This window comes from Scyliorhinus torazame, chromosome 16 (genome assembly GCF_047496885.1).
Source record: "Scyliorhinus torazame isolate Kashiwa2021f chromosome 16, sScyTor2.1, whole genome shotgun sequence".
NCBI classification, from domain to species: domain Eukaryota; kingdom Metazoa; phylum Chordata; class Chondrichthyes; order Carcharhiniformes; family Scyliorhinidae; genus Scyliorhinus; species Scyliorhinus torazame.
This window is the reverse complement of record NC_092722.1, coordinates 168,406,773-168,426,919: the sequence shown is the minus strand read 5'-3', so window position 1 is coordinate 168,426,919 and position 20,147 is coordinate 168,406,773. Positions and strand designations below refer to the sequence as shown.

The following is a 20,147-nucleotide window of genomic DNA, read 5'->3' as shown; positions in this document are numbered from 1 at the left end:
AGAACATTGTTGCAATTTGTTTTTATTTTAGATTTCCAAGATTTTTAATCTTGAGTGTCTCATCCCAAGATTCGCTGAAAAGTCCAGATTCAGAAAATCTGTTTAAAGAAAAACTTGCACCTAATTCTAAAGAGAATGGTAGAGCCAGGAAGAAGGTAAATCAAATATTCCAAAGTTTCTAAAAACAGTGGAGAAAATAAAGAATGTCAGTGAAGAGAGGAGTGTTAAAATTTTATTTTAAGGATCGTTGCATTGATTTCCTCAGTGCTTGAGTGAGTTTGACCAGTGAGTAGCTAAGACACATATGTATTTGAAAGCCCTCAGGTCTGATCCCTGGTTTATGATGAGTCAGCTAACCTCAGCTCGGATGTAGGTGGAAGGATTAGAAGTGGTCCATCAGGGACAGCACAGTGGTACAGTGGTTAGTACTGTTGTCTCAGGGCGCCGAGGACCCGAGTTCGATCCCGGCCCTGGGTCATTGTCCTTGTGGAGTTTGCACGTTCTCCCAATGATTGTGGGGGCCTCACCCCCACAATTGGCCATGCTAAATTGCCCTTTAATTGGAAAAATAAAATAAAAAATTTAAAAACTGATCTATCAAGGTTTCTGCTCCATAATGCTAACTAGCGAACTTTGCTAAAAAGTGCAGGAATCTGGAATCCTGAGGTATTCTGTGGTGCCTTCCCAGTCACGGAAAACCCTTCACTATTCACCATCGCATATGAATAATGGTCACTTGATTGAGTACCCAAGGTTTCTGTCAAACTGTACTTCAGGAAAGAATCATTGACTCAAAAGGTGGGGAAGATTGTGAATTAAGTGTTCAAAATGTTTTATTTATATAGGTTTGATGCTGCTGTAGTATTCTTGACAGTGAAGGAGCTTTATTACTGCAATACCCTGTATTCGTGTTTAGTACATAGAGTGCTTGGTAATACGTAGGTTTTTAAACTAGGGTCCCCAGACAATATGGAGTCTGTGAAGTAGTTGGATTTTTGTATTTGTTGAATAGCTGGTATCTTTCTGTGCCTAGCAAAGACATTTCCAAATATTTTCTTTGAAATTAGATTCTTGTTAACCAGTACAGGTATTATCTTTTCAATTTCTATCACAGCAGAAGTCTGCAGTGTAAAAACAAATGTTCCTATATCCAAATAATAACAATTTTATCTTTCAGATGAGACATTAAATCAAGGCACCAGCTGCTGTTATGGGTGAACCTAAACGATTCCTAGGCACTGTTTTAAAAGGAGTAAGGAGAATGCTTTTGGTGTCCTGGCCAGTGCTGGTCTTTCAAGCAATATAAACAAAAGAAAGATTAGCTGGTAATGTATTGCAGCCCACATTTGTTTTCCAAAAGATCCAAGAGCTTATTCTTAAATCGTTATAATTTGGCTATGGGAACATTAAAAAAAAACACTGAAGACTTCTGCTATGATAGAAATTGAAAAACAAAAGTGAAGGATACATTAAGAAGCATGCACATTAAACACACCGTGCTTTGTAAAATGCTTTAACTTGGAACATTTTAAATAAATTGCTGCCCTTTCCTTTCACACCAGCAGCCATCAATGTATCTTGTAAAAAATATTAATGTTAAAATAATAATGAACTAACAAATTGATGAAAAAGAACAAAACTAGTAAGTAATAACTCACACTGCTCCTGCTATCTGCCCATTTTCAACTATATCTTTGTCTTCTTGGCAAGGTGGTTTATTCTCAATGTAGTTCCGTTCCTCCAAATTCCTTAGGACCATGCTGTAAATAATGTGCTCATTTGGCTTTTGCAATAGATGCTCAAACATTCTCAGTGTCATTATACTGATCTGTAAAATGTAGCATGCGGTAGATCTTAAATCATCCCATTATTTACAATTTTACTGACAGTAAATTGTTTTCCCAAAAAGTTGCAGAGTTAGAAACATAGGATAAACCTTTATATAATGCAATTGAAACAGTTTAATGTCATCAAAATATAGGTAGAACAACAAACTTGAATCATCAAAATCTGGACCGACATTTCTAAGCTATTTCTTTCTGGCATTTCCATAGGTTTGACCTTTCCACTCTCATCTGCCTCAATCTTCAATGTGTTTAAAGGATGGAGTTCAGTTCAGTCCCTTACGTAGCAACGTTTTTCAACAAATCCAGAAGGTCACCTAACTGCCACTATCTTGAGTGGTATTAGCAATTCTAACTTCAGTTAAAGCAGTCGCCCACTTAAAGACTTAAAGGAAATAACAATATGTAAACTTGAGGCCATCCAATACTCTGTTGCGTGTGTCCTTTCACCAGGTCCAGTTCACTCACTATCCCCATGTTTGCTGACCTACGGCTCCCAGGTAAACAATTCTCATCCCCGTTTTCAAATCTCTCCATAGCCTTTTCCCTCCCTATTTCTGTAACTTCTTCAGCCTTCTCAATATCTATGCTCAGCTAATACTGGCCTTTTGAGAATCACATCTGAAGGCTGTTCTTTCCGCTGCCTAGGTCCTAAACTCTGAAAATCCCTCCGTATGCCTCGGTCTCTCTATCTCTTTCCTCCTTTAAGATGCTCGTTAAAACCGCCATATTTCGGCCTTCTGCCTTAATATAGTTTATATGCGGCTTGGAGTCAAATTTTGTTTCATAACGCCCCTGTGAAGTGCCTCGGGATATTTTACTATGTTAAAGGCAACTATTGTTGTGAGCATTCAACGGGATACAAAGTAAACCAACCCCACCTAGTGGCAACTATTTAATATTACAAATATTTAGTTCACTACAAGATACGTGGGGCTGGATTCTCCGCAGCCCCATGCCAAAATCGGGTTCGGGGCAGGAGTGGAGAATCCAATTTCACGCCAAAATTGGGCCCGACGCAGAACCTGCAATTCTCCAGGACCCAAGAATCAGCGTGATCCAGAGAATGGCTGGGGGCCCATTGATCCTCCGATCCCGACCAGCCGAATTCCCGACGGCGAGGTTCTAACCACCTATTGCTGGTCGGATGCTCGTGTGGCGGGTGCAGACTTAGTCCGTGACCGCTCTGGTGGGGGGGGGGGGGGGGGGGGGAGAAATCGGACACCGGGCGAGGGGGGCTTATAGGCGGCCGGAGTTAATATCCGCACGGTCAGATCCACGGGCGCGCGGCCGATCCGGGGGGGGGGAGGGGGGGCTCTAATTCTGTCTGCCTCCACGGTCTGATTCCGCCATGATGCCTGGCGAGACTGCTGGAGGCCGCCACCCTGCGCATGCTTGGACTCAAAACCGGAAGTGCGGGGGCCCGTAACCGCAGCTAAACGTGAGTGAATTACTCTGGGTCCCTGCTAGCCCCCTGCAGGGCACTGAATGAGCTGATCGTTTTGCAGGAAACTCCAGCATTTTTACACCGGCGTGGGGACATTGTCCCATTTTGGGAGAATCCAGCCAGTACTTAATTACCCTCATCAGTTAAATATTTCAGACTTCAACTTGAACTTCAACTTGAATTAAACAAAGAAACGCATTTCACAACTGGATCATTCTATCCAAATTGATGCTTCAATGTATTTTCACTGACAATTTATCATAAGTATTTACCCACCATTACCTCTTGAAGCATTTATGAAGTTATAGCTCCTCCATTTGGCTCAGGTGCAGTTAACCATGTAAGACTTTCCACCACTTTTAAACTCATTATTTGTTATTTTCTTTCCCCTGATGAGATCTGTTATTTTCAGCATAGGCAGGGTGAGGGAATTGTGGCCATACATTTTCACCCATAATCTTTCCAATTTGTGTGGTATAAGTACAGATACTATTCTGCCCATCATTCTAACTAAGCTGGAATGTAGGAGATGAAACAAGTCGAAAAGTGGACAGTACGGTAGCACAAGTGGATAGCACTGTGGCTTCACAGCGCCAGGGTCCCAGGTTCGATTCCCCACTGGGTCACTGTCTGTGCGGAGTCTGCACGTTCTCCCTGTGTCTGCGTGGGTTTCCTCTGGGCGCTCTTGTTTCCTTCCACAGACCAAAGACGTGCAGGTTAGGTGGATTGGGCATGATAAATTGCCCTTAGTGATCAAAAAGGTTAGGAGGGGTTATTGGGTTTCGGGAATGCAGTGGAAGTGAGGGCTTAAGTGTGTTGGTGCAGACTCGATGTGCCAAATGGCCTCCTTCTGCACTGTATGTTCTATGTTATAACACTATACTCCCTTGCCCAAATGATCCAAACTTTTTTCACAAAAAAAAACTGTCACTGTAATAGTGAAGGGTTATGAAAATATGGGGACATAATTATTTATAGAACACCTAAATGCAGTAAAGCAGATGTTGCACTCAACAATATTCACCTCATCGGAAAGATGGTCACAGTGTTCGATAAGTCGATATCGCAGCTGATGCTTATTGTCTCCTGCTGCTTCAGGCTGTCTCTGCTCTCCTAATAGGAAGAAAACTAACTCTCGTAGCATTGCATTTGACGTGATCTGGCGGATGATGCGATTTAGCAGCGATATTGAGGTCAGTATACCAATCTCTGATCTACACACACAGGAAAAGAGCAATTTTAAGCAACTAATTATGGAAACTTTGTGGAATATGCCTACAGAATAGGGTTCTAAACTTCTTCAATAATTATATACAGATCAGAGTCAGTTTAAGAAGTGAGAACGGAGATACAAATAAGCAAAAGAACATCCGACAGCCTTTTACACTGTCCCCATTCATAGAACCTTCCAGGGGCGAGATTCAGCGATCCCATTACACCCAGCGTGGAATCCTGCGCAATAGATGAATCGCGCGTGAGTCGCAATTCGGGTTCCCCACCGGGCCGATCGTGAGTCACCTGACTTGCTCTGTCTGGCGTGCTCTGATTCTCACCCAGCACCCGAATATTTAAATGAGCCGACCTGGGCACTGGGACTTCAGTTCGCTGAATCCAAGCTATTGAATTTGACAGAAGGGGCGGCATGTGGCACAGTGGTTAGCACTGGGACTACGGCGCCGAGGACCCGGGTTCGAATCCCGGCCCTGGGTCACTGTCCGTGTGGAGTTTGCACATTTCCCCTGTGTCTGCGTGGGTTTCACCCCCACGACCCAAAGATGTGCAGGTTAGGTGAATTGGCCATACTAAAGTGCCCCTTAATTGGAAAGAAAAATAATTGGGTACTCTAAATTTAAAAAAAAAAAATTTTTTTTTAAGAATTTGACAGGAGTGGTAAAAATTAGCCCTCCAACTTCCCAAACCCAGTCTATCACACTGTTACAAAGTTACCATTAATACATTTTTGTGTCAACTGGTTTAAAAATTATTGATGCATTAAAACCTCTTATACACTGCTTTACACCAGATGGACCAAAGCAGTGATATGGCAACAAAAAGTTAAACTAACTTACGTCTGAAGCAATTGCGGTTCCATAACCGGGACAAGGAATCTCTCTCGAATAGCTCTTGCCAAGGCAACTGCAGTGAGCTTTAAAATGAAGAGCAGTATAAATAATTATACAGCTCATGTTGATCTATTCCCTACATTATAAAATATTCTAATTCAAATTGCAAAACTCACAACATTTAACCTCCGATCATTAACACAAGAGACAGACAAAACAAACTATTTTGGCTCACTTGAGGCTAATTCTCTCATATCTAAACTCTGCCATTGAACCATTCAATTGCTCGGTCATTGATTCAGTATTCTGCCTTGTATTTTACTCCAAACATTTATCATTCTGAGTATAGCTACCATTCCTAATTAACATCTTCCGGCCCTACCTTTTTGACTTACTTTAACATTTTGGTTTACTTTATGAATATTATGTAACAAATATTATTGAGGAATGCATTTTGTAGTTATTCTTAAACCTTTCTGCATAGCGGGTCTTTACAATTTTCTGACTTCTTTATACTCTTTAATGCATATAAACATTTGTATTACACAGCAGCCAAAATTAAACATATTGCTGTACAAGTGCACTGTCAAGTCTTAACATAACACACGAGGACCTGTACTCCATGGTTCTATATATCCAAGCAATTCTCACAGACAGCAAATCAAGAAGTAAAAAACACTATTATCCTTCACCTGTTTAATCATTTAAGAGAGTGTGAAATAAAGATTGTGACATACACATGAAATTAAGGTAGAAGTTGGAATATGAAAATACATTTTTATTATCCTAGAACTCTATGGGATTTCTCATCATTATAGAGAAAGTTGACATTACAGAAATAAAATTGATTTTCAGAGCCGGAGAGGTTGTTCAGCACCAATTATAAACTTAGCTTGCTGCTCAGAACATATCCTCATTCAACAAAGCACAACGTTTTCAAGGACATTTCCAGCAAACTAATAAAAGTGGAAGTTCATGTCGGTTCCATCTAGAGAACGGCCCCGAACAGGCGCCAGAATGTGGCGACTAGGGGCTTTTCATAGTAACTTCATTGAAGCCTACTCGTGACAATAAGCGATTTTCATTTCATTTCATTTTTCATTTATCAGCTTTGTTAATTACTTTGCCACATCATCACAACACTGGAAATTGCCCTGGATTTTGTGGTTGTAATGAGCGAACTAGTGCCCTGACAACTATGAAACTGGCAGCATTCAGGTGTGCGCACAAACATGGTTAAGCATGGAAATCAAGATGTTGCTGTGAGCGATTTCCTGTTCCTCCATAGAGTGCATTGTTAAGTTCTCTAGATGGAACCGACATGAACTTCCACTTTTATTAGTTTGCTGGAAATATCCTTGAAAACGTTGTGCTTTGTTGAATGAGGATATGTTCTGAGCAGCAAGCTAAGTTTATAATTGGTGCTGAACAACCTCTCCGGCTCTGAAAATCAATTTTATTTCTGGAATGTCAGCTTTCTCTATAATGATGAGAAATCCCATAGAGTTCTAGGATAATAAAAATGTATTTTCATATTCCAACTTCTACCTTAATCTCATGTGTATGTCACAATCTTTATTTCACACTCTCTTAAATGATTAATCAGGTGAAGGATAATAGTGTTTTTCACTTTTTGATTTGCTGTCTGTGAGCATTCTTCAATATGACTGGCTGCTTAGCCGGCTCAATGATATCACTGCTGCCGGACACAAAGGAGCCCTACAGCTTACACAAGAATGAAATGGTCAAGAAATGCAAGATCCACACCATAGTTTTCGCTAGATGGTATTGTTTACTCAAGACCTTTTCTTCAAGGTTTGCGAGCAGCAAAATCTCCCAAAATCAGCAATTCCACCAAAATTACTTTTTAAGTCTTCCTGCAATGATTTAATTCTATTGTGTCTATTCACGATGACAGTATACTTCAGATCCATCAGCATTAAATGTTGTCATTTTTCTGTCCAATCTACATTTATTATCCAACATCTGGTTGTGGGGTTGATTTCTCCTGCTCGTCGTATTTTAGTGTTAGTATATTTTACGTTTATAACTCATTTCATACCTGGGCCATTCATTTAGATCAGATAACACACATCCATCCAAGCATAGGCCAAAATCACTAATATTTGTTTCGCCCCCATTGAATATTCAATTGAAAATAAATATTTTGCATTTAATCTCAAGTATCACCCAAGCTTTTTAAAGTTAATTTGAAGACTTGTGTGTGGAACCTGTTCAAAATCTTCATTGACATTTCAAACTACATTATAATTAGTTCCACTGTCAGCTTTATCAATCAAACACACATCCTCAAAGAAATCAATTTGTTATTCGGAACTTAAATGTATGAAGATGCCTTCATATTATGTCGATACACAAACTTTTATTTTCACTATTTTAAATACTTCCGTTAAATCTAATACACTGTTTTAGAAGGGCTGGAGCACCATACCACGCAGTTCAGTGTATAATTTTGTTACTAATAGGTAGTTTGACCACTTACGCCCAAATCATGGGCTGGAACAGAAGAGGAGAAGCACTGGAACTGGTGTTCTGTACTCAATTCCTTTGTCCGCTTACAATTTTACCGTAATATCCTTCAATCAATTTTCATACTTCCTTCATTGTTTGCTCTTATTTTCTGGTATAGTTACATTAAACTGGGTTATTTAACTCTTTGTCTTTCATCTTTACATTAGCTCATTTTATTAAGTCAAAGCATAGGGGCAGCACAGTGGTTAGCACTGCTGCATCACGCTGCTGAGGGTCCAGCCCTGGGTCACTGTCTGCGTGGACTTTGCACATTCACCCCGTGTCTGCGTGGGTCGCACCCCCTACAACCCAAAGATGTGCAGGATAGGTGGACTGGCCACACTAAATTGACCCTTAATTGGAAAAAAAAAGAATTGGGTACTCTAAATTTAAAAAATATTAAGTCAAAGCAAAAAAAGACATCTCAGAAATGGATAAATATCAATTTAGTTCACATCCTTGGACAAAAAGTGCTTACCTATGATAAGCATGTTATCAGAATTCCTTCATTGTGTTAGAGCCTACGATACCCTTCAGCTGGCTATTTTGCTACGTATAGCATTTAAAAATCTGACGATTAAATATGGATACAAAATAGCCGTTCAGACCATTATTTCCAGTTAGATTATTACTGCTATTATAACCAGCTGGGTTTTACAATCACTCCTGCTTTTGTTTCTAATATCCCAAACTGCAGTTGTAAGCTTTTCACTGTGGGAGGGAACCCGGTTAAAATCTAGTGACTGGAAACATGATTGAGATGAGCTCCAATCACGGAATGCATAACCAAAAATGATAAAACAAAACATCAACTTTTCAATGATCAATTCACTTTTCGCTTTGTTCAGACCTTGTGGGCTTCCTTAATTAGTTGGTCACAGTAATCCAGCCAAGATAGGAAAGAGATGAGAGCTCGCTTTCCTGGAAAAGCTGCGGCATCTTCTTTATGGCTATAAGAATCTAATCTGAAATACAGAAAGTAAAAACAAGAATTAATTTGTAAAAGCTACCTGGGTGTGTTGATAAGATATTTAATAGAACAACCTTTAAAGAATAGCAGCTTGCCACATTATAATCAGTGAACACTCCAGGTTAGATAATGTGCAATTCTGATTGGGTTTGTTGTGTGCCCCTTTCCCCCATGCCACCACGTATAGCAAAAGCAAGAGAAATTAAACTGAGCATTTGAGGGGCTCATAAAAAAGGGATGAATTCCAAAATAAACTTGCAGTTGAATATGGTATCAGCAAGACTACGTATCAGACTGGAAAACCAATCATGCCAAAATAAAGGACTAGCACAGTAAGACCTTCTCAAAAAATTAATTGCATCATTTATTAATTGCAATTAAATCATTTACACCTGATTAAAATATAAAGTTATAATAATAATCAACAATTATTGTCACAAGTAGGCTTCAGTGAAGTTACTGTGAAAAGCCCTTAGTCGCCACATTCAGGCGCCTGTTCGGGGAGGCCGGTACAGGAATTGAACCCGCACTGCTGGTCTTGTTCTGCATCACAAGCCAGCTATTTAGCCCACTGTGCTAAACCAGCCCCAGTGCATTTTCTTTGTGGTTGACACAGGAGTAGAAAAGGTAGCAATTGATGATCCATCCGACAGAAGGACAAGGGTTCAACAAGGCACTGAAGTAAATGTGCAAAATTCACAGCCGAAGGTAAAAATAAAGGAAACAAGAATCAAGGTCTACAATTAATCAAGGTACAAGTGGAGCAAAATGCACCTTTCAATCTTAGCCGGTAGCATTACATAGATAAAAGACTATTCAGGAAATATGCCCAAGTTTCCAGCTCAAAAGAATTTTAACTTCAAATGCCTTCTGATTCACAAGGCACAGTCTGATGCTTTTTGTAAAACAATGGCAAATTGCTCATCGTTTCATTTTCAGCCAAACTACTAGCAGAAGCAGAAATGGCCTGCCAAGGGCATCTTAACATGGACAACTTTCCATCACGAGTCAGTCTTCAGACAGAAACTAGGATGTAGAATAACACTTTGATGAAGAAGACATTAGAAGAAAAAAAAAAATTCCCTCTTGTAGTAGCCTAGCAAGGCCTAGATTTAGGCCTAATTAAAATTGGATATTTTAAATTAAAGAATTCACCCGATTAAATTGGATATCCTAAATGAAAGAATTGGGCATTTTAAAATTATACTGCAGTCAAACCTCAGGCAGGCTGTTGGAATTCAGACTTGACCAAAGTCAAATACACAAGCTGCCAGAACATGTCTGGGACTGTCCCATCAATCACCCATCACACTCTACTGAGACCCAGCAGGAGATCATTGCACTGATTGAAATGCACTGGCCTATTGTTAGGAGCCCAGATCGGGCCAGACTTTCTGTCACCTAGAGTTCCTGCCATTATCTTATATGGCAACAGGTCACCTGTAAGCAACACCATGGAGATGGACACCTGGGGGCGGGCCCCGGTGTCCTGTCAGGCAGACATCAAGAAATCCACTGAGTATTGGGACCCCCTCCTGAGATCTCATTGGCTGGAAGCCAGAGACGTTTCTGGAAAAGTGGGGAGGGATAGGGGAAAAGGGAAGCATCTCAGACATACTAGCAGCAAAGACTTGGTGTACGAGGTAACCTTGACCAGATCAGAAGGAAGGAAGAGACCACCAGCAAGAACCACCTTTGTGAAGACGGGCCAGAGGAATTCCAGCAATCAGATCCACAACCTACTGTTGTGTTATGTACTCTGGAATAACACAGGCTGCAACGCAATGCAGCTTTGACCAAAAGATACTCCAGACTTTGAAGTAAGTGCAATGTGATTTATTGAACCATTAGCAGTTCTCTACGAGTTCGACTCTCCTGCTAATCTTGCTATAGTAACTCAATCTAACTAACCAGTCTGCTCTAAGCCACGTGGTAGGTGTGATGCTTCTGGTCTGCCCCTGTCCTACTCTCTAAATGTCGCTTGTGGAAAGAGACAGAGCATGTGTGCCCTGTCCTTATATATGGGTTGTGTAATACCCCCTTGTGGTAATGTCACCTCTGGGTGTCTTGACTGCCCATTGGTCGTGTCCTATTCTATGTGTTCATTAGCTGTATGTCTGCATGTCATAACGTCTCTGGTGCTCCCTCTAGTGTTTACTTAGTCGTAGTGTATTTACATTAATCCGTTGTGTATTTACAGTTATGCATATCACCACACCTACCAAGAGATCTTTGCTGGGAAGTATACTTGAATTTGGGGTATCCTCTTGTTTTATGTGGGTAATTTAAGGGTTAATAGGGTTATTATTAATAAACTTATTGAACCTTTACTTGTGTTTGTCCTTTGTCCATCTGGCAACTAAGGGCACTTGGGTAACACTTTGATTGATATATTGGCCAAAGTATCTGAGATTTAGCAGATACAACATTACTGCTCTCCCAGGAGAGTTTCAGTAAATATTAAAAGAACACAGGCTATTCCAGAACATTTTGTTGTTTCCTGAAGCTTCACCATCTGCCATCCTTCTCCCCTTTTATTAAGGTTTGCGATAAATTGGAGAATGGAAAATCAGAGGCTCTGAGCAGGTGGGCAAGGAAAATGAACTGAGATTATTCATAATCAATCTAATGATTCAAAGGCTGCTTCCCATTAATGTGCCATCCAGGGGACTACACACCATAATGCCTATTGTAGGAGTAAATAATTGAAATAAAAAGGAAAATTTTAATTAAACAATTATATGCATTTATTAATTTCAGTTCCTTCTAAATAAAATTGAATGCATAAAGGATGCTGAACGTATATCTTCGCAAAGTCCCGTGTAAATTTTAACTGTTTATCAAGATAAAGGGTTGACACTTTATGCTGCATTTACACTGTAACGACAGTCAACTACCATTGCATTGCCAGGTTCAAGTTGCAATTCAGCTATCTAGGAGCCAAGTCTACACATACGGACATCTTCTCTTCTTGAAGATGAGATTCAGGTTTGAAAGGTTCCAGTCGGCTGCATCCACACATTCCAAACAACTTGTGTTTTAAGGGATTTCCTAAGCACTCTGCCATGCCAGTACAGACATGAAGAAAGTATAAACATTAACGCTCTATTTTAAAAAGTGGGCACCAAAAGCGTTTTAAGATGGCTCTTGTGACTTGGCAGTATTCAGCTCCAGACTGCCCCGAAACCCAAACAAATACCTAATTAAAATATGGACAATCACAGTCACTTTCAAATATTGACAATCACAGACAAATTCACACATTCCTTTGTTAAAGATGCACTGTCAACAGAAAAGACCACTCGACTTGTCTTTTCATCTCCCGATGGTCCATAGAGGCATCGGAAATCAATGGGTGTTCGCCAAATGCAGTTACAAAGACGTGCAGGTTAGGTGGACTGGCCAAGCTAAATTGCCCTTCGTGTTCAAAAAGGTTAGGAGGGGTTATTGGGTTACGTTGATAGGGTGGAAGTGAGGGCTTAAGTGGGTCGGTGCAGACTCGATGTGCCGAATGGTCTCCTTCTGCACTGTATGTTCTATGTTCTGTGAATATGAAATAGATGTGAAGCGACACTGTATGATGATAGCTCCTCGTCCCAAACACACAGGGCTGGATTCTCTCATTCTGAGGCTATGTTTTCATGGCAACGTGGTAACGGTGGCATTTTAAGACCGAAAATTCGATGCCATCGATGCTCCGTGTAGCTGGGGGCTAGCAAGCCGGCAGCGTACAGCACCCGGCTCTTGCTGCCGATACAGCCTGGAGAATTGCTGGGTCCGTGGCTGCACATGCGCATGGCAGCCTGCAGCGGCCAGGCCTTGCAACATGGCGTCGGCCGTGCGCGGACCCGGCCTGCAAAATAGTGCGCCCCCTTTGGCCGGCTCGCGAGCCCTGGACCACCCCCCAAAAGTGCCCCCAGCACCTGACAAAGTCGCCCCTGCCCGCGGATCAGCTCTCCCCCGACTGTGGAGGCGCTGGACTGAGTCCGCAGCTGCCACACCAAGGTCCCGAGGGATGATAACACTCGCGACCGATGCTGTCGATACGGCGCGCGGCGTACTGCTTTGGAAAGGGTGGAGCATCACGAAAGCAGCACCGCCCCCAATTTGGTTGGAAACGGGTATTCTCCGGCCGATCGTCGAATGCGTGGGGTGACATGTGTGCATTAATAAATATTCTTTATTTGAAAATTGTTCCCCTACTCTACTCCCTGTACACACACGACTGCGTGGCAAAACTTGGTTCCAACTCCATCTACAAGTTTGCTGATGATACGACCACAGTGGGCCGGATCTCGAATAACGACGAGTCAGAATACAGGCGGGAGGTAGAGAACCTAGTGGAGTGGTGGAGCGACAACAATCTCTCCCTCAATGCCAGCAAAACTAAAGAGCTGGTCATTGACTTCAGGAAGCAAAGTACTGTACACACCCCTGTCAGCATCAACGGAGCCGAGGTGGAGATGGTTAGCAGTTTCAAATTCCTAGGGGTGCACATCTCCAAACATCTGGCCTGGTCCACCCACGTCGACGCTACCACCAAGAAAGCACAACAGCGCCTAAACTTCCTCAGGAAACTAAGGAATTTTGGCATATCCACATTAACCCTTACCAACTTTTACAGATGCACCATAGAAAGTATCCTATCGGGCTGCATCACAGCCTGGTATGGCAACTGCTCGGCGTAGGACCACAAGAAACTTCAGAGAGTCGTGAACACCGCCCAGTCCATCACACAAACCCGCCTCACATCCATTGACTCCATCTACACCTCCCGCTGCCTGGGGAAAGCAGGCAGCATAATCAAAGATCCCTCCCACCCGGCTTACGCACTCTTCCAACTTCTTCCATCGGGCAGGAGATACAGAAGTTTGAGAACTCGCACGAACAGACTCAAAAACAGCTTCTTCCCCACTGTCACCAGACTCCTAAATGACCCTCTTATGGACTGACCTCATTAACACTACACCCTGTATGCTTCATCCGATGCCAGTGCTTATGTAGTTACATTGTATATGTTGCGTTGCCCTATTATGCATTTTCTTTTCTTCCCTTTTCTTCCCATGTATTTAATGATCTGTTGAGCTGCTCGCAGAAAAATACTTTTTCACTGCACCTCGGCACACATGACAATAAACAAATCCAATCCAATCCAATCCAATCCAAATTCACATCAGCTTGTTCCTGGAAATAGTTAAGTTGAGACAAACCACTCAGGCTAAGAAAACATACTCCACCTCTCACATTTAAAGACCTTGATCATGGACAATACTAAAACACACAAATTCTGTCTGCATCAGCTTTTTAAAACATGACTTAAACTTCATGCATTTTGAGGCTGCCTCCTGCATTATTTCTCCCCGGTCAGGCTCAAACTATTGTTCAGCATACTACAACTTTAACATCAGTGCAAGTAAAAATTGTCTTCTAGTGACAATGATCTTGTCATATAAATATATCTGTGGCTACATTGTCTTCCAATTGATTGGTAGGAGATATGGGACAACAGTTCAAAATAACATGTCCTTCTCACTAGGTTTATGCAGCATAGGTTGGGATTAATACCTTGTACTGTAGCCAGAATTGCATTTGCTAATTTGTAAGTGCAAACCAGAATTCAACAAATGCTTAAAAAAAACCAATGGATCACATTTATTGTTTTACTTCAAACATACATTTTTTTTGAAGGAGGCAAGGAAATGCATTAAAAATTATATTTACAGAGAAACAATCTCAAAATTTGGTTAATGGAAATTAATGCTTCTTATCGCTCTACCAGCTCCAAACACTTTCACAATTGTGACTACTGGAGAACATCAGTATTCTATATTGTAATCAAGTTGCCATATACCATTATTTAATTCAACAACGAGTACAACACAGTAAGAGAATGAGGCTCAGTTCTTGTCTTGCCTGCAGCCTCCCTACAATCATAGTAGAGATTTAAATAGTTAAAGAAACATAGCCGCATTTCCATTTAGCAAACAAACCCATCTTTAAGGATAATTATCATTGCAAACTGTCTGAATAATTTGTTCAATACTGCTTCCATTCGCCCAACACAAGCTTTTTTGTAAATATATCCCTTAAAAAACATTCAAAATATAATATTCTACTTACCCCCAGTTCACTGACTCCAAAGATTCAATATCCATAGCGTCTATCGACTGCGGGAGCGCTCTATAAAGCGTGCCCAGTCTTTCTGTAAGCAATTGGCATAGAGAAGTGTTGTCAGTCAGACACTTTGCAGCTGCTGGCTCTGGTAAACTAACTAGCAGCATTAGACCCTCAGATGCTTTAACAACAATTCGACCGTCCTGAAATACAAACAGAAAAACAGCTGATTTGGTTCTACAGATAGAGAGTACAAGTCTATAGCATAATTCAGCTAATATTCCTGAATGGGTTATCCATTATCAGTTGCATTTCTAAAGTAAACCAAATCTTATATTACATTTTTCACATTTATCATCATATAATGTTTATTGCACGCTTCCAAGAATACAGCAAATACTTTTAGTGCCCAATTCTTTTTTCCAATTAAGGGGCAATTTAGCATGGCCAATTGACCTACCCTGTACATCTTTTATGGCTTGTGGGGGTGAGACCCACGCAGACACAGGGACAATGTGCAAATTCCACACGACAGTGACCCGGGGCTGGGATTGAACCTGGGTCCTCGGTGCCGTGAGACAGCAGTGCTAACTACTGCACCACAAAGATGCCCTAGAATACAGCAAATACTTCACTAATATCCTTCAGGGAAGAAAATCTGCCATCCTTACCTGGTCTTGTCTACATGCGACTCTAGATCCACAGTAATGTGGTTTACTCTTAACTAAATGCCCTTGGAAATGGCTTAGCAAGCCACTCAGTTGTATTTAGCCACTACAACACGGAAAAGAAACTGAACAGACCACCTGGCATCAGCCCAGGCACCAGAAAAAACAAACGCAAACCCAGTCCTGTCGACTCTGTAAAGTCCTCCTTACTAACATCTGGGGGCTTGGGCCGACGTTGGGAGAGCTGTCTCAGAGACTAGACAAGCAACAGCCTGACATAGTCATACTCACAGAATCATACCTTACAGACTATGTCCCAGACACCACTATCACCTTTCCTGGGTGTGTCCTGCCTCACCGGCAAGACAGACCCAGCAGAGGTGGGGGCACAGTGGTACACAGTCGGAGAGTTGCCCTGAGAGTCCTCAACATTAGCTTTGGACCCCATGAAGTCTCATGGCTTCATGTTAAACATGGGCACGGAAACCTCCTGCTGATTACCAAGTACCAGCCACCATCAGCTGATGACCATGTACCGTCCACCATCAGCTGATGAATCAGTACTCCTCCATGTTGAACAACACTTGGAGGAAGCGCTGAGGGTGGCAAGGGCACAGAATATGCTCTGGGTGGGGGACTTTAAAGTCCATCACCAAGAATGGCACAGTAGTACCACCACAGACCAAGTTGGCTGGGTCCTAAAGGACATAGCTGATAGACTGGGATTGCAACAGGTGTGAGGGAACCAACAAGAGGGAAAAACATGCTCAACCTCATCCTCACCAAACTACCAGCTGCATCTGTTCAAGTATCGGTAGGAGTGACAACCACACAGTCCTTTTGGAGATGAAGTCCTGTCTTCACACTGAGGAGACCCTCCATTATGTTGTGACACTATCACCATGCTAATGGGATAGACTTCAAAGAGGTCGAGCAACTCAAGACTGGGCATCTAGGAGGTGCTGTGGGCCATCTGCAACAGCAGAATTGTATTCAACCACAATCTGCAACCTCATGGTCTGGCATTTCCCCCACTCTACCATTACCACCAAGCCAGGGAATCAACCCTGGCTCAATAGAGTACAGGAGAACATGTCAGGAACACCACCAGGCATACCTAAAAATGAGGTTACCATTGATCAGAAACTGAACTGGGCTAGCCATATTAATACTGTGGCTATCAGAGAAGGTAAATGACTAGGAATCCTAAGTCGAGTAACTCACCCCGACCCCCCAAAGACAAGGCACAAGTCAGGAATGTAATACTCTCCACTTGCCTGGATGAGTGCCATATCAACAACACTCAGGAAGCTCAACACCATCCAGGTCAAAGCAGCCCACTTGATTGCTACCCCTTCCACAAACATTCAATCCCCCCACCACTGACGAACAGTGGCAGCAGTGTGCATATTTACATAATGCATTGCAGGAACTTGCCAAAGGTCCTGAGGCAGCACTTTCCAAATCTACAACCACTACCATCTAGAAGGATAAGAGCAGCACCATGGGAGCCCCACCACCTGGAGATTCATCTCCAAGTCATTCATCACACCGACTTGGAAATATCTCACCGTTCCATCACTGTCACTGGGGCAACATCCTGGAACACCCTCCCTAACATCGCTGTGGGTGTACCCATACCTCAGGGACTGCAGCAGTTCAAGAAGGCACCACCACCTTCTGAAGGGCAACTAGGCATGGGCAATAAATGCTGGCCTAACTTGAGACTCCCACGTCCAGTAAATGCATTTCAGAAAAATAGTTTAAAAAGTTAAATAAGTAGACGTTTTTTTCTAGCATAAATTTTGTAAGTGGACTTCAGCAAGTTTCAGCTATTCGCAATAATCTCTTCAGCAAATTAGCAGGAACCTCTTTGGGAACCAACACCAGAACTTCAAGAACCTCCTCTTTGGCTCCCTGCTGCTCAGTAGCTGAATTCTGCACTTCTGGCCATCAGCACGGTAGCATAGTGGTTAGCACAGTTGCTTCACAGCTTCAGGGTCCCAGGTTCGATTCCCGGCTTGGGTCACTGTCTGTGCGGAGTCGGCACCTTCTCCCCGTGTCTGCGTGGGTTTCCTCCGGGTGCTCCGGTTTTCTCTCCCAGTCCAAAGATGTGCAGGTTAGGTGGATTGGCCATGCTAAATTGCCCTTAGTGTCCAAAAATAAGATTAATTGGGGTTACTGAGTTAAGGGGATGGGGTGGGGGAGGTGTGTGCTTGAGTGGGGTGCTCTTGCCAAGGGCCGGTGCAGACTTGATGGGCCGAATGGCCTCCATCTGCACTGTAAATTCTATGATCAGGAAGAGCTCTGTGCACTGCAAACTGGTAGGTATCCAGCTAAATGAGACCATGAAGAAGCTAAAGAGTAATCCGGTTAACAAACACAAATTGGCTACCTGTGCTGTGCAACACTGCGCCGCCACAGTTCCGTTGTGTAGCGAGCACAGCATGATTGTGAGAAAGAGTGCACAAGAATCTGGATCTGCCACTGGTAGAAGACATCACCCAGCAAATGCCACATCTCAAGGTGGCCCATCTGGACCAACCTGCTGAGCTAGGCAGTTCTGCAGTGGGCCTGTGGAAGGACCTGTGGCACAACACCAACAACACAGCCCAGAATGAGCACTTGGTTGATGATCCCACGTTGGGAATCCCAGGCTTTGTCCTCCCACGTGTAGAATGGGTCAAATTAAAGAGGCTTTGCACTGGAGTCAGACCCTGCTGCAACCTCTTCTCCCATTGAGGACACCATGACTTACCCTCTGCAACTGTGGCGAAGTGCAAACTCATGGTGCAAAATTGACAAGTGCCATGACATGTGCTTCAGTGGTGCTCTCATTGGCCGACACCCGGCTGATGAGGCTTCCAACTGGCTGCTGAATTTCAAATTTGGCACCTAGATGTTCATCAGTGCATATGATGGTGGTAGTAGCAAGTTTTTGAAAACAGGTGGATGCTAACTAACATGTTTGTCAAAACATTAAACTAGAATGCTGAAATTAATGTGAACCCCATTATTGCACTATTGTTTTTCCCCGCCAAAATGCTTTCCACTTCAGAGTAAATTAATTGTTTATTTTTCTTATTATAATACCAAGGCAGGTGCTGCCGTATACCATATTTAGATATTCTCTCAATTTGTTCCAAAAGTACCGCCATAAAAATCTGACCATGAACAAGTTAACAAAATCGCACAACTACAGCATTAAATGAAAATGATCTCCATGTACAATTAAAAGTACACCTACCGGGCTTTTACTGAGGTTTATTAATGAATTCACCAGATTATAATTTTGGTTTTGATTGTGATCAGAGGACCTTGCAGCGGCTGTTTGTGGGGAAAGGGTCATGGAATCTAATGATGCAGATTGATCAGTGCTGTGTTGAGATGACTTGCTGCTGCTGTTCAATGGGCTGATCACAGCTCTACAGGAAGCATTGCAAGATCCTGTACTCGTGTCGGATTCAGACGATCGGGCTTGCTCAGTTCCTGATGCCAGGTCTTCAGGCACGCTTGTTTTGTTTGGAATGTCTACTTCTGTTTTCCGTGAACTGGCACCTCTTGTTGGAGATTTGTTCTAGAAAAAGAAAACATTTGATTCATAGAGTACAGCTGAAGAAAAATCTAAGCAGCCCAGGAGAGTAATTAAGGCTCTGGTTTGTTGAATCAGTACTATACAAACAAAACATTGATCTGTTCAAGCAAGCTCTCAAGAAGGATGAACATTTATGGTACCACTCTCACAGCATGAAATTATAGTTTCCATCAACTTACCCACAGGCCACATTAAAGGAGAAGATGTAGAAAGCTTTTGGAGCATGCTGGTCTATTTTCATCAATTAGGCAGATGTAAATAGAAAAAGCAAGGATGTGATCAGCCATTTTTCTTGGTACTCAATCAAATTTTAGAAGGTTCATAACAAGCCTAAGCTTTGATCAGGGGATCTTTTAAGCATATTTAATTCAAAACCCCACTAAGCATTCAGAACAGCAGTTGTAAATCGGGTCATGCTACATCACATTTGAAGTAAAAAATAATTGTTTATGATCTAGGTGAAGCAGGACAATACTGGGAAATTGAACACTTTTATATTTGGAACAGGATTTAAGCCACAAACTTAAATATGCAGCTGCTGGCAGCTCATTGCATGGATTTTGTGAATGGATGGAATCATCTCAGTACTGGGTATTTTAATTTAAAAGTACTTCAAGCAAATATATGGAATTAGGTTTCAAATTGGCGGTGCCAAACTTAGGTGCACATTGTGGAATTTCAGAAGCCATAAACAAAATTTAAATCCACATCATCAACTTCCATGCATCGCATGTTTGTAATACCAAAGAAATCTTGGGTGTCCTGATTTTGGTCAAAAAGGCAACAGCACTAGACACAGACCTTTCCAAACATACAGACCCAAAATATTCAATCACAATACATTAACAAAAATGAAGAGAGCATAACTAGGAACATGTCACCCGGGTTCAAAGTTGCACAGTGGTGCAGCTCAG

General features: G+C 42.2%; 1 protein-coding gene across 3 annotated transcripts in view; it reads right to left on the bottom strand.

Moving 5' to 3' along the window:
• fhip2a (FHF complex subunit HOOK interacting protein 2) overlaps positions 1 to 20,147 on the bottom strand; it is a 103,070-nt gene that overhangs the window by 26,911 nt on the left and 56,012 nt on the right. For all 3 annotated transcript variants that reach the window (XM_072479456.1, XM_072479454.1, XM_072479455.1), the window contains exons 6-11: positions 18,886 to 19,215; positions 14,977 to 15,173; positions 8,737 to 8,851; positions 5,361 to 5,437; positions 4,316 to 4,505; positions 1,659 to 1,828 (exon numbers count right to left, since the gene is read on the bottom strand). In XM_072479456.1, coding sequence (XP_072335557.1) covers positions 1,659 to 1,828; positions 4,316 to 4,505; positions 5,361 to 5,437; positions 8,737 to 8,851; positions 14,977 to 15,173; positions 18,886 to 19,215 — 1,079 coding nt within the window. The remainder of the gene's footprint in view (positions 1 to 1,658; positions 1,829 to 4,315; positions 4,506 to 5,360; positions 5,438 to 8,736; positions 8,852 to 14,976; positions 15,174 to 18,885; positions 19,216 to 20,147) is intronic.